The 12,021-nt window shown below is 40.7% G+C and overlaps 1 protein-coding gene across 3 annotated transcripts in view; it reads right to left on the reverse strand.

Moving 5' to 3' along the window:
• Positions 1–12,021, reverse strand: part of diaph2 (diaphanous-related formin 2) — a 708,741-nt gene that overhangs the window by 661,792 nt on the left and 34,928 nt on the right. For 2 of the 3 annotated variants that reach the window (XM_071399171.1, XM_071399169.1), the window contains exons 3-4: positions 9,921–9,953; positions 7,714–7,890 (exon numbers count right to left, since the gene is read on the reverse strand). In XM_071399171.1, the coding sequence (XP_071255272.1) occupies positions 7,714–7,890; positions 9,921–9,953 (210 nt within the window). The remainder of the gene's footprint in view (positions 1–7,713; positions 7,891–9,920; positions 9,954–12,021) is intronic. The other variant, XM_071399170.1, reaches the window with a different exon arrangement.

Genomic DNA, 12,021 nt, shown 5'->3' on the forward strand with positions numbered 1-12,021 from the left:
TTGTTCAGTGTAGTACATGCTCCTACTTAGTACGTGGGGTTAATGTAGCATATGCTCCAATGACAAAATGACTAATCCCTGTGATGATCAAATGCTTCACAGTATAAATCAAACAAACAACCGTAAAACTGATGGGAATGTAAAGCATCCTTTTTCCACTCCTTTCATTAAGTCAAGTAGAACCCCACAAGGGGATAATGTTGAGCTTTACCCAGCGAGTCCCATGGGAAAGCTCGTTGATCAACATGTCCTCTCCTACTAAAGCCATGTGGGGGGGTATGAGGGTTTTAATATAAAAAATGTAATAAATAAAGCAATGTCCCTCCTTGGATGTATGTGGGAACACAGCTACCCTTGTTTACATTTAAATATGGACTCACACCATGTAAGGATAGGACACCATGTACATGTCATGTCTTAGTACAATTAATTACATCTAACTGCACAGTGACTAGAAGCTAACATTCTTTTGAATTCAGATATTGTTTTATAATGTAGGCTTCCTTCTCTGCAGTTAATATGTTTAGTGGAATAATCTTCTATCCTCAATGATGAGATTCACAGCCTGCTGGGCTGGCTGGCTAGCTACAGGCATACATACCTCAACTTCTTCTTGCTTGGATATAAACTGCTACTAACACTCAATGGAGACGCACAACAACAGGTTTAACTGATACAAATTCAGTTTATTACCACACTTGGGTAGAAAGGCACACTCTAGCTCATAACACAACAGGAGGAGTTGGTTAAAGCCATGAGCGTTACCCTATAAATACCTGTCTGATATCTGGTGATATTCAGTCGAAAAAGGTGTATCTTCACTGGTAACAGGAAGTAGTAACACAGTAATTACAGTAACCAAACGCACTGTATCACCCTCACTACAGAATTGTATGGTTGTCTCATAGTTATATAGAGTAACTATAAGAAATAGGGTAACTTAAAGTATCAATCAGCAGTATTAACAATTAAAAAGCATACTCCCCTCCCGTTTCTGTAAAAAGCTGAGGGATGGAGCTGGAGAAATATAACCACTCTTAAATTCATAGACAGAGCTATGAATGCAAGGATTGACCATACATAGTTTTAACCACATTTAAAGGATATACAGTCAGTGTTTGTTTACCTTGACTTTGTTTACAAACATTGAAGTAAAACAAGCTTATTTGTTGGGTTCTGACGGTGTACGACAGTTCAACTAAGCACTGTCAAACATATGGTAGGTCAGACATAACAAATAGTGGTCAGTTATACAGCGGGTGGGTCTAATCTTGAATGCTGATTGGTTAAAACCGCATTCCAGCTGGTGTCTACTCTACAAGTTACCACCGGCTAAATCTGATTTAAAATACCCATTTACTCTGTTCCACTTGACTGAGCAAAGCACTATCTCATCAGCTCCGCAAAGGAAACGTATAAACATCATCTTCACTATAAAAAATAATCTAGACATTATCTAAAAAAAAATTTAATAACATTTAGTTTTCAACAGCGGAGATTTGTATAAACCTTGCGGTCTGGTCTCTCTGACATGTGCAACTTTGTTTCAATATTCAAATTCAATCTCCAGCTGTCACATAGTAATGAACGTGTCGGGAGTCGGGATGAGACAAACAAGTATGCAGTTTTTCACAGCTAGTCAAAATCATGAATCAGCATAATTTTTATGGATATATACAAAGGCGCATTTTGGGGTAATATTCAGGAGGTGGAAACTTTCCGTCGGAATTAACGGGAATATATGGGAATTAACGGGAATATATGCAAATTAATATTAATACCATTTAAAATGGGTTTTTTTTGCATTGGATATATTTACCATATCATATGGAGACATAAACATACACCTTTTACCTTATCATAAGTAGACAATTGCAAATGATTAAATCCTTCCAATAGAAATACATTTTAAAAAATCATTACGAATTGAACTTTAATTAAATGAGTTGACTCTTCACATGGGATGATTTCATTGAACAACAAAAGGGAATATTGAATGATCCCCAATGATCGATCGCATCTCCCAAAAATGTTTTCAACATCTGTAAAATGATAGTCTAGAAACTAAAGCTTTGGTTGTCTTCCTCTCAGGCTTCCATTTCTTCTCCCTGGACCTCCTCTTGAACATCAGACTGAGGCCTCATCTTCACTGTCACTTCCCAATCTTGTTGAGGATGGCTCGTTGTCAGGTTCAAAAAGCCTAAAGTTTGCCCAGATGGCCACCATTTTTCTACCCTTGTATTGGTCAGCCAGCCTGTTGCGTGGTTTGGTGTGTGTGTTCCCAAACAAGGACCAGTTGCGCTCTGAGGCGGCTGATGTTGGTGAGATTTGGAGGATGATGGAGGCAACAGGGGAAAGAGCCTCAGATCCACAAAGTCCCTTCCACCAGGTGGCTGATGAGATATGTTGGCAGGACTGCCATATTGCATCTCCATCCCAAAGCCCTTGCTTGGAAATGTACCTCGCCAGACTGCCAAGAACCTTGCCCTCATCCAGGCCAAGGTGGGGAGAGACAGTAATGATGACACAACAGGCCTTGTTGATCTCGGCACCAGACAGGATGCTCTTGCCAGCATACTTGGGTCCAACATGTACGCTGCGGCGTGTATGGGCTTCAGGCAGAAGTCTTCACGCTTTTGATATATTTCAGAACTGCAGTTTCTTCTGCTTGGAGCAAAAGTGAAGTGGGCAGGGCAGTACGGATTTATTCTCTTACATCTGCAAGCAGACTCTGAACATAAGACAGGATGGCATTGTCTCCCTCAACACCATGCAACGACTACTGTTATAGGTTTCAGGAGATTCAGGCTGCTTACCACTCTCTCCCAAAATGCAGTGGCTTGCGAATGTATTCACCCCCTTGGCATTTTTCCTATTTTGTTGCCTTACAACCTGTAATTAAAATAGATTTTTGGGGGGGTTTTGTCATTTGACTTGCACAATATGCCTACCACTTTGAAGATGCAAAATATTTTTTCTTGTTGAAAAGAAATAAGACAGAAAAACAGAAAACTTGAGCGTGCATATCTATTCACCCCCCTAAAGTCAATACTTTGTACAGCCACCATTTGCAGCAATTACAGCTGCAAGTATCTTGGGATATGTCTCTATAAGCTTGGCACATCTAGCCACTGAGATTTTTGCCCATTCTTCAAGGCAAAACTGCTCCAGCTCCTTCAAGTTGGATGGGTTCCACTGGTGTACAGCAATCTTTAAGTCATACCACAGATTCTCAATTGGATTGAGGTCTGGGCGTTGACTAGGTCATTCTAAAATGTTTCCCTTAAACCACCAGAGTGTTGCTTTAGCAGGATGCTTAGGGTCATTGTCCTGCTGGAAGATGAACCTCCATCCCAGTCTCAAATCTCTTGAAAACTGAAACAGGTTTCCCTCAAGAATTTATGTATTTAGCGCCATCCATCATTCCTTAAATTCTGACCAGTTTCCCAGTCTCTAGCGATGAAAAACATCTCCACAGCATGATGCTGCCACCACCATGCTTCACTGTGGGGATGGGTTCTCGGGGTGATGAGGTGTTGGGTTTACGTTTTCCTTGATGGTCAAAAAGATCAATTTTAGTCTCATCTAACCCGAATACCTTCTACTGTATGTTTGGGGAGTCTCCCACATGCATTTTGGCGAACACAAAACGTTTTTTTATGGCCACTCTTCCGTAAAGCCCAGCTCTGTGGAGTGTACGTCTTAATGTGGTCCTATGGACATATACTCCAATCTCCGCTGTGGAGCTTTGCAGCTCATTCAGGGTCATCTTTGGTCTCTTTGTTGCCTCTCTGATTAATGCCCTCCTTGTCTGGTCCGTGAGTTTTGGTGGGCGGCCCTCTCTTGGCAGGTTTGTTGTGGTACCATGTTTTTTACTTTTTTTAATAATGAATTTAAAATGGTGCTCTGTAGGATGTTCAAAGTTTTGGATCTTTTTTTATAACCCAACCCTGATCTGTACTTCTCTACAACTTTGTACCTGACCTGTTTGGAGAGCTCCTTGGTCTTTATGGTGCTGCTTGCTTTGTGGTTCCCCTTGCTTAGAGGTGTTGCAGACTCTGGGGCCTTTCAGAACAGGTGTATATATACTGAGATCATGTGGCAGATCATGTGACACAAAGTCCACGTGTGCGCAATCTAACTAATTTTGTGACTTCTGAAGGTAATTGGTTGCACCAGATGTTATTTAGGGGCTTCAAAGCAAAGGGGGTGTATACGCACCACTTATCCGTTTTTTTATTTTGTAGAATTTTTTGAAACAAGTAATTTTTTCCATTTCACTTTACCAATTTGGACTATTTTGTGTATGTCCATTACATGAAATCCAAATAAAAATCCATTTAAATTACAGTTTGTAATGCAACCAAAAGGGAAAATGCCAAGAGGGTGAAAACGTTTGCAAGGCACTGTACGTCATCCAGGAGGATCCTCTTGATGGGGCTGTCCATATCGGCCGACTGTGATATGGCCATTTCTTGGACAGACTCCTTTCCCTCCAGGAGACATGATGACAACACCACCCCAACGGGTGTTGCTGGGCAGCTTCAATCTGGTGCGCTTCTTCTTCTCACTTTGCCTGGTGAGGTAGATTGCTGCTATAACTTGATGACCTTTCACATACCTAACCATTTCCTTGGCTCTCTTGTAGAGTGTATCCAGGACTCCTCCACTTTAGCCCAAGCAGCCTGCATGTTCGCAGCATTGTCTTTCACCAGTGCAAATACCTTCTGTGGTCCAAGGTCATTGATGACTGCATTCAGCTCAGCTCATGTAGAGACCGGTATGTCTGTGTCTGGGTGGAGATGTAGTTAATTATTCCTTGCCCACGAACATTCGACCACCCATCAAAGATGATTGCAATACAGTCTGCTTTCTCTATGATTTGCTTGACCTTCACTTGAACTCTGTTGAACTCTGCATCCAGCAAATGAGTAGATTAAGCATGTCTTGTTGGAGGGGTGTATGCTGGGCGAAGAACATTCAGAAATCTCTTCCAATACACATTGCCTATGAGGATTAGAGGTGAACCAGTTGCATTCACAGCTCGAGCAAGACATTCATCAGCATTTCTCTGACTACTTCCTCCATTGAGTCAAAAAAACATATGATTCCAGGAGGACCATGAGCTGTTGCTATCGATAAGGTGTCTGATTCATAATTTTCACCTCAAATAGAAGTAGAGGGACTTTGTCAGAGGTTGCTTGCTGTGAGCGCTAAGGGAACTTTATGCACTTGGCCAGATGATCCTGCATCTTTGTTGCATTCTTCACATATGATTTGGGACAGTATTTGCAAATGTACACAGCTTTTCCTTCTACATTAGCTGCAGTGAAATGTCTCCACACATCAGATAGTGTCCTGTAAAGATGAGAAAATATGAGTTAAAAAAAAAATATATATACAATTCCATGTACAGATAAATAGTTAAGCAGTTAGATTAAACAACTCCTCTGTAAGAGAAATGAAACGTATGGAAACAGGTGAATTAACAGTTCTCCGTTAGCAGGCACAAGCAAGCTAAAACCCACATGGTAGCAAAAACTAACTAGCAGAAATTGTTAAGTTAGAAATTATTTAAACACACTTTGCTGTAGGCTACTATTTACTAGTTAACAAAAAAATTATGTATGTCATAAAATATATTCACCCCACCCAGTATTGAAATCAAAACTTACCAGAAAGCATGTAGTCCTTGGCTCAAACAGTGTAGTAGTGTAGGCTCAAAAGCATCTCAATGTGCAATATCTTGATTATCAGCTGTACATGTGATGGAAGAATGCACTGCACATGTGATGGAAGAATGCACTGCGCATGCAGAGGGCTGCAATTCCATTGAATTGGGTATAGTTTAACCAAAATATGCCACAAGACCTAGAATTGCCTTGTGTATCCCATAAAAAAGTTTCACTGATATAAGCTAACTTTTTTGATGAATTTAAGCAAAATTCCCAAAATTCCCAGGCTTAACCTCCCATGGAAAATGTAAGGTAAATTTCCAGAAATTTGCCGGCAAGTTTCCAACCCTTTATGTATCTAAATAAATGTCACTAAAAACAGCTTAAATGTAGTTGGCTAGCTAGCTAGCAAGCAAGATAAGTTGCCAGCCAATATGGCAATGGAACATTTAGAACGAAAAACTGAGTCACATCCATAGTTACAAACAATAAGACTGAACGACTGGGTCACGTCTCTGGCAATCGAAACGATAGAACTAATGACTAGCCGGCTTGGGTAGCAGCCCTAGATTTGTGTCGGAACTATATCTTATGGAAGGATGAAATAGTATGAATAAGTTCATAAAAATAAGGTTTTTAATGAACATTTGTCAATCATTATTTGAATATGTTTGTAACCCGTTGTATGAAAGTGATAATGCCCTCAAAGCCGGTGTTTGGCTTCACCGGCTTCGAGGGAATTATCACTTAAATATAACAACCAATTTACTCAAAGATAAAATAAAGCTCCATTGTTCTACAGGCAGTTTTGGCCATTTTGCTCTGATGTAGCTCTCTGGAGCTCTCTGGAGAGCTCTGTAACACTCTGGAGCTCTTTGGAGCTTTCAAACCGCCGCTTTACCCATGTGTGTAGCGTGGTGTAGCGTTTGGCCGGAGCAAGGAGCAAGGAGGTTAGGCAGGCAAGCTCTCTGTGGCGCTGATGGAGCTCTCCGTAGCTCTGACGGCGCTCTCTGTAGCTTTGATGGCGCTCTCTGTAGCTCTATGGAGCTCTGACGGCGCTCTCTGTAGCTCTGATGGCGCTCTCTGTAGCTCTATGGAGCCCTGATGGCGCTCTCTGTAGCTCTGATGGCGCTCTCTGTAGCTCTGATGGCGCTCTCTGTAGCTCTGATGGCGCTCTCTGTAGCTCTGATGGAGCTCTCTGTAGCTCTGATGGAGCTCTCTGTAGCTCTGATGGAGCTCTCTGTAGCTCTGATGGAGCTCTCTGTAGCTCTGATGGAGCTCTCTGTAGCTCTGATGGAGCTCTCTGTAGCTCTGATGGAACTCTCTGTTTGAATGAGGGCTGATTCAAGTGAACTTGAGTTACAGAGTTAATTGAGAACTCACGACAGTGTTACACTGATAAGCTCCCTCCTGTCTCTCTTTGTGATCAATGTGCTCTCTATGCTAAGCGTCAGTGTGAATTCGGAGCTGTGACTCAACTCTGTGCAGTGAACCAGGTAAGTACTGTTCTATAGAGACTTAGACTGAGCACAGAGCTCCTGCCTGCAGCTTACAAGAAAGAGAAGTGTGGTGCATAGTTTGAGACACAAAAGCACCCACATTGACATGTGAATATATAGAATAGAAACCTGCTACATTTCCTTGGCAAGAGTTGGTTTAATGTGCCACAGCAAGCTGTCAACACATAACATCTAACTGTATCATTACTATGACAACCAGTGGAAATCAGAGATCCACTTAAAGATCAGAGACTCTGGTGAACAGTAAAATAACAATGTGATTGGTAGCTAGTACTAAAAAGGCCCCATAGGGAGTTGAAGACGTAGAAGCAGTAACCATGTCCATTCTACCCATTAAGTCTTTATGGTTCAAGACAGTAGTGGTGGAAGGTGGACCGGGAGCAACAGTTATCCTTTACTACATATCCACACAGGGACTCTGTACATTAACTCTTATAGGAGAGCACTGTGGATAGTGGTGGCTATAGGTGGCTATATACACATTCGGTTCAAAAGGAAATATACAGTATCAGACTTACCATCATCTTCTCAAAGAGGTCGTTGATCTCCTTCTCGGAGAGGTTCATGGAGCGGTCGTCGAAGAGGGGCTGGGGCAGGGGCATCTCTACCTGAGTGGACAGGGGGTCTGTGGAGTGCTGAATCAGGGGCTTGTCCTTTTTATTCCCAGTCTTCCGAAAACTGGTGATCCGGTCACGCTGAAGGGGAAAGAATGTGGCGTTACCAAAGTGCGTACGGTAAGCGTTATGACAGAGTATTTCCCTAGGCGTTAGGCTTTCTGAATGCTTACATACTGACATATAGGCTTTATCTAGGAGTATTTCCCTAGGCGTTAGGCTTTCTGAATGCTTACATACTGACATATAGGCTTTATCTAGGAGTATTTCCCTAGGCGTTAGGCTTTCTGAATGCTTACATACTGACATATAGGCTTTATCTAGGAGTATTTCCCTAGGCGTTAGGCTTTCTGAATGCTTACATACTGACATATAGGCTTTATCTATGAGTATTTCCCTAGGCGTTAGGCTTTCTGAATGCTTACATACTGACATATAGGCTTTATCTAGGAGTATTTCCCTAGGCGTTAGGCTTTCTGAATGCTTACATACTGACATATAGGCTTTATCTAGGAGTATTTCCCTAGGCGTTAGGCTTTCTGAATGCTTACATACTGACATATAGGCTTTATCTAGGAGTATTTCCCTAGGCGTTAGGCTTTCTGAATGCTTACATACTGACATATAGGCTTTATCTAGGAGTATTTCCCTAGGCGTTAGGCTTTCTGAATGCTTACATACTGACATATAGGCTTTATCTGGGAGTATTTCCCTAGGCGTTAGGCTTTCTGAATGCTAACATACTGTAAGGTTGTGTAATGCTGTCATATGCCTTCCCTGACATGTCTTTCCATCTCCTTCCCAACCTTTAAACGAGTATCAGCTGGGCTCAAATCCAGGTTGGGGTGGTACCACAGGACGGCTAAAGTAAAGTGTTTGCCTATGACAAGGGACAGACCTAGCGTTCGTTCATTATGTTTTATCATTCATCTTTTCTGTTAGATTAAATTATGCGCGTGAAAAATGGCTAACATTGCTTGCTCTATTTCTTTCAAACTGGCCTTGATTTATTCATCTGTACAGTTCATGTGTATCTGAATGAAAATAGTACATAATAAAACAGTGCACTGTAAACTACAGTGAGAGTCATAGATTTGACTCACCTTCACACTTACTATTAACCCTGTAGGTTATGTTTGTTCAATATCACAGACTGTTAGGAGAGTCTGTAGAACTTCAGTACAGAGGAACATACCTACATTAGAAAGATACTCTCTCCTCACTGTATTCAGCTATTCTAGCTACACCGATGAATACAGAAGAAATGTAGGTCTAATGTACATACCTTTACCTGATCTGTACATAATTTAATTTGCCTTGTGCAATGTAACAAATGGAATAGTGCCAAAAGTGCGAACTGCAATCAAGAGCATCTCATATGTATTCAGGTCTGATGACGGAAGACAGAACAAGATCAAACGAGATGCTGCCAGCAGCACACACCTTTGTTACAGAGTCAGAAGAGGGTAAGTCCACGCACCAGTCGCTGTTAGTCAGTCGTCATTAGTATTAGCTATATGGGTTTAGGGGTTATGCTTGTGCAGAATGGATGAGTGCACATACATATGAAATAGAATAAGACAAATAAAAACTAAAGGAAATTAAATCAATGACGTCACACCTGAATCTACACTGAAATCGTTGTGGAAGGACCAGGGCAAGTCAAACCAATGATGGTGAACATGATTGGAGAACCTTCATGTAATACAGCACCAGTGTTTGACACAAAGAGAGTGCACTTGTTCTTTGTTAATAAATTATTAGGAGGAATAACGTGTAACAAATAAAAAATGTAATCCTAACCGATTCAGAATACTGTTGGGTTCATTCCTGTAATATTTGACTGATTAGACTTTCAAAAAAAAAAAAGAAAAAAAAATAGATCTAAACTTTTTTCATATTAAAGGACGTTATTGTTTGGGTACATAACATAACCATCATATACTGTAAAGACAAGCATACAGGAACCCAACTTGGTTAACAGAAGTCACCGTGTAACACTGGTTTCCTTGATCAATCCACAGATGTCAGTTCATCTTCCTGTGCTGCCATGACACAAAGACGATGATGCAAGACCAAATACACACGGAAATGAAAACAGGACGCCTTACCATGTCGTCAGCCAATGTTCTTATGTGTACGTTCTGTTGAAGGGAAGGCACAATGTGAACAATAAGATCCATTTGAAAATAATGTGTGTGAGAATATCCTAAACAACCAATACACAGTGACAGATGGACACACACGAACAGCCACACCTATGAATGACACCAAGCAGTAAGCCCCGTTTGGATATGTCCATTAATCGTTGCTGTAATATACAGTAATAGTGTATGTGTTGAAGTGGAGGTAAGTATTGTCCAACTAACCTAGTCGATATTAGAGGTCGATTTCAAGTTTTAATAACAATCGTAAATCGGTATTTTTGGACAACGATTTGGCCAATTCTTTTAATAATTTTTTTTACACCTTTATTTATCCTTTATTTAACTAGGCAAGTCAGTTAAGAACACATTCTTATTTTCAATGACAGCTAAGGAACGGTGGGTTAACTGCCTTGTTCAGGGGCAGAATGACAGACTTTTACCTTGTCAGCTTGGGGATTCAATCTTGCAACCTTACAGTTAACTAGTCCAACGCTCTAACCACCTGATTACATTGCACTCCACGAGGAGACTAGCATTAAACTTATCTTATAAAAAACAATCAATCATAATCACTAGTTAACTACACATGGTTGATGATATTACTAGTTTATCTAGCGTGTCCTGCGTTGCATATAATCGATGCGGTGCGTATTCGCGAAAAAGGACTGACTTGCTCCAATGTATACCTAACCATAAACATCAATGCCTTTCTTAAAATCAATACACAAGTATATATTTTTAAACCTGCATATTTAGTTAATATTGCCTGCTAACCTGGCTCGTTGCGAACTCTGTGAAGACTATTTCTTCCTAACAAAGACAGCCAACTTCGCCAAACGGGGGATGATTTTTTTAAAAGCACAATTGTTGCACGACTGTACCTAACCATAAACATCAATGCCTTTCTTAAAATCAATACACAGAAGTATATATTTTTAAACCTGCATATTTTGTTAAAGAAATCCAGGTTAGCAGGCAATATTAACCAGGTGAAATTGTGTCACTTCTCTTGCGTTCATTGCACGCAGAGGCAGTGTATATGCAAGAGTTTGGGCCGCCTAATTTGCCAGAATATTACGTAATTATGACATAACATTGAAGGCTGTGCAATGTAACAGGAATATTTAGACTTATGGATGCCACCCGTTAGATAAAATACGTAACGGTTCCGTATTTCACTGAAAGAATAAACGTCTTGTTTTCGAGATGATAGTTTCCGGTTTCGACCACATTAATGACCTAAGGCTTGTATTTCTGTGTGTTATTATGTTATAATTAAGTCTATGATTTGATAGAGCAGTCTGACTGAGCGATGGTTGGCACTAGCAGGCTCGTAATCATTCAAAGAGCACTTTCGTGCGTTTTGTCAGCAGCTCGTCGCTGTGCTTCAAGCATTGAGCTGTTTATGACTTCAAGCCTATCAACTCCCGAGGTTAGGCTGGTGTAACGGATGTGAAATGGCTAGCTATTTAGCGGGGTGCGCGCTAATAGCGTTTCAAACGTCACTCGCTCTGAGACTTGGAGTGGTTGTTCCCCTTGCTTTGCAAGGGCCGCGGCTTTTGTGGAGCGATGTGTAACGCTGCTTTGAGGGTGGCTGTTGTCGATGTGTTCCTGGTTCGAGCCCAGGTAGGGGTGAGGAGAGGGAAGGAAGCTATACTGTTACACTGGCAATACTAAAGTGCCTATAAGAACATCCAATAGTCAAAGGTTAATGAAATACAAATTGTATAGAGGGAAATAGTCCTATAATTCCTATAATAACTACAACGTAAAACTTTTTTCCTGGGAATATTGAAGACTCCTGTTAAAAGGAACCACCAGCTTTCATATGTTCTCATGTTCTGAGCAAGGAACTTAAACGTTAGCTTTTTTACATGGCACATATTGCACTTTTACTTACTTCTCCAACACTTTGTTTTTGCATTATTTAAACCAAATTGAACATGTTTCATTTTATTTGAGGCTAAATTGGTTTTATTGATGTATTATATTAAGTTAAAATCAGTGTTCATTCAGTACTGTTGTAATTGCCATTATTACAAATATGGATTTTTTTATTTTATTA

This window comes from Salvelinus alpinus, chromosome 4, assembly GCF_045679555.1.
Source record: "Salvelinus alpinus chromosome 4, SLU_Salpinus.1, whole genome shotgun sequence".
Taxonomy (NCBI): Eukaryota; Metazoa; Chordata; class Actinopteri; order Salmoniformes; family Salmonidae; genus Salvelinus; species Salvelinus alpinus.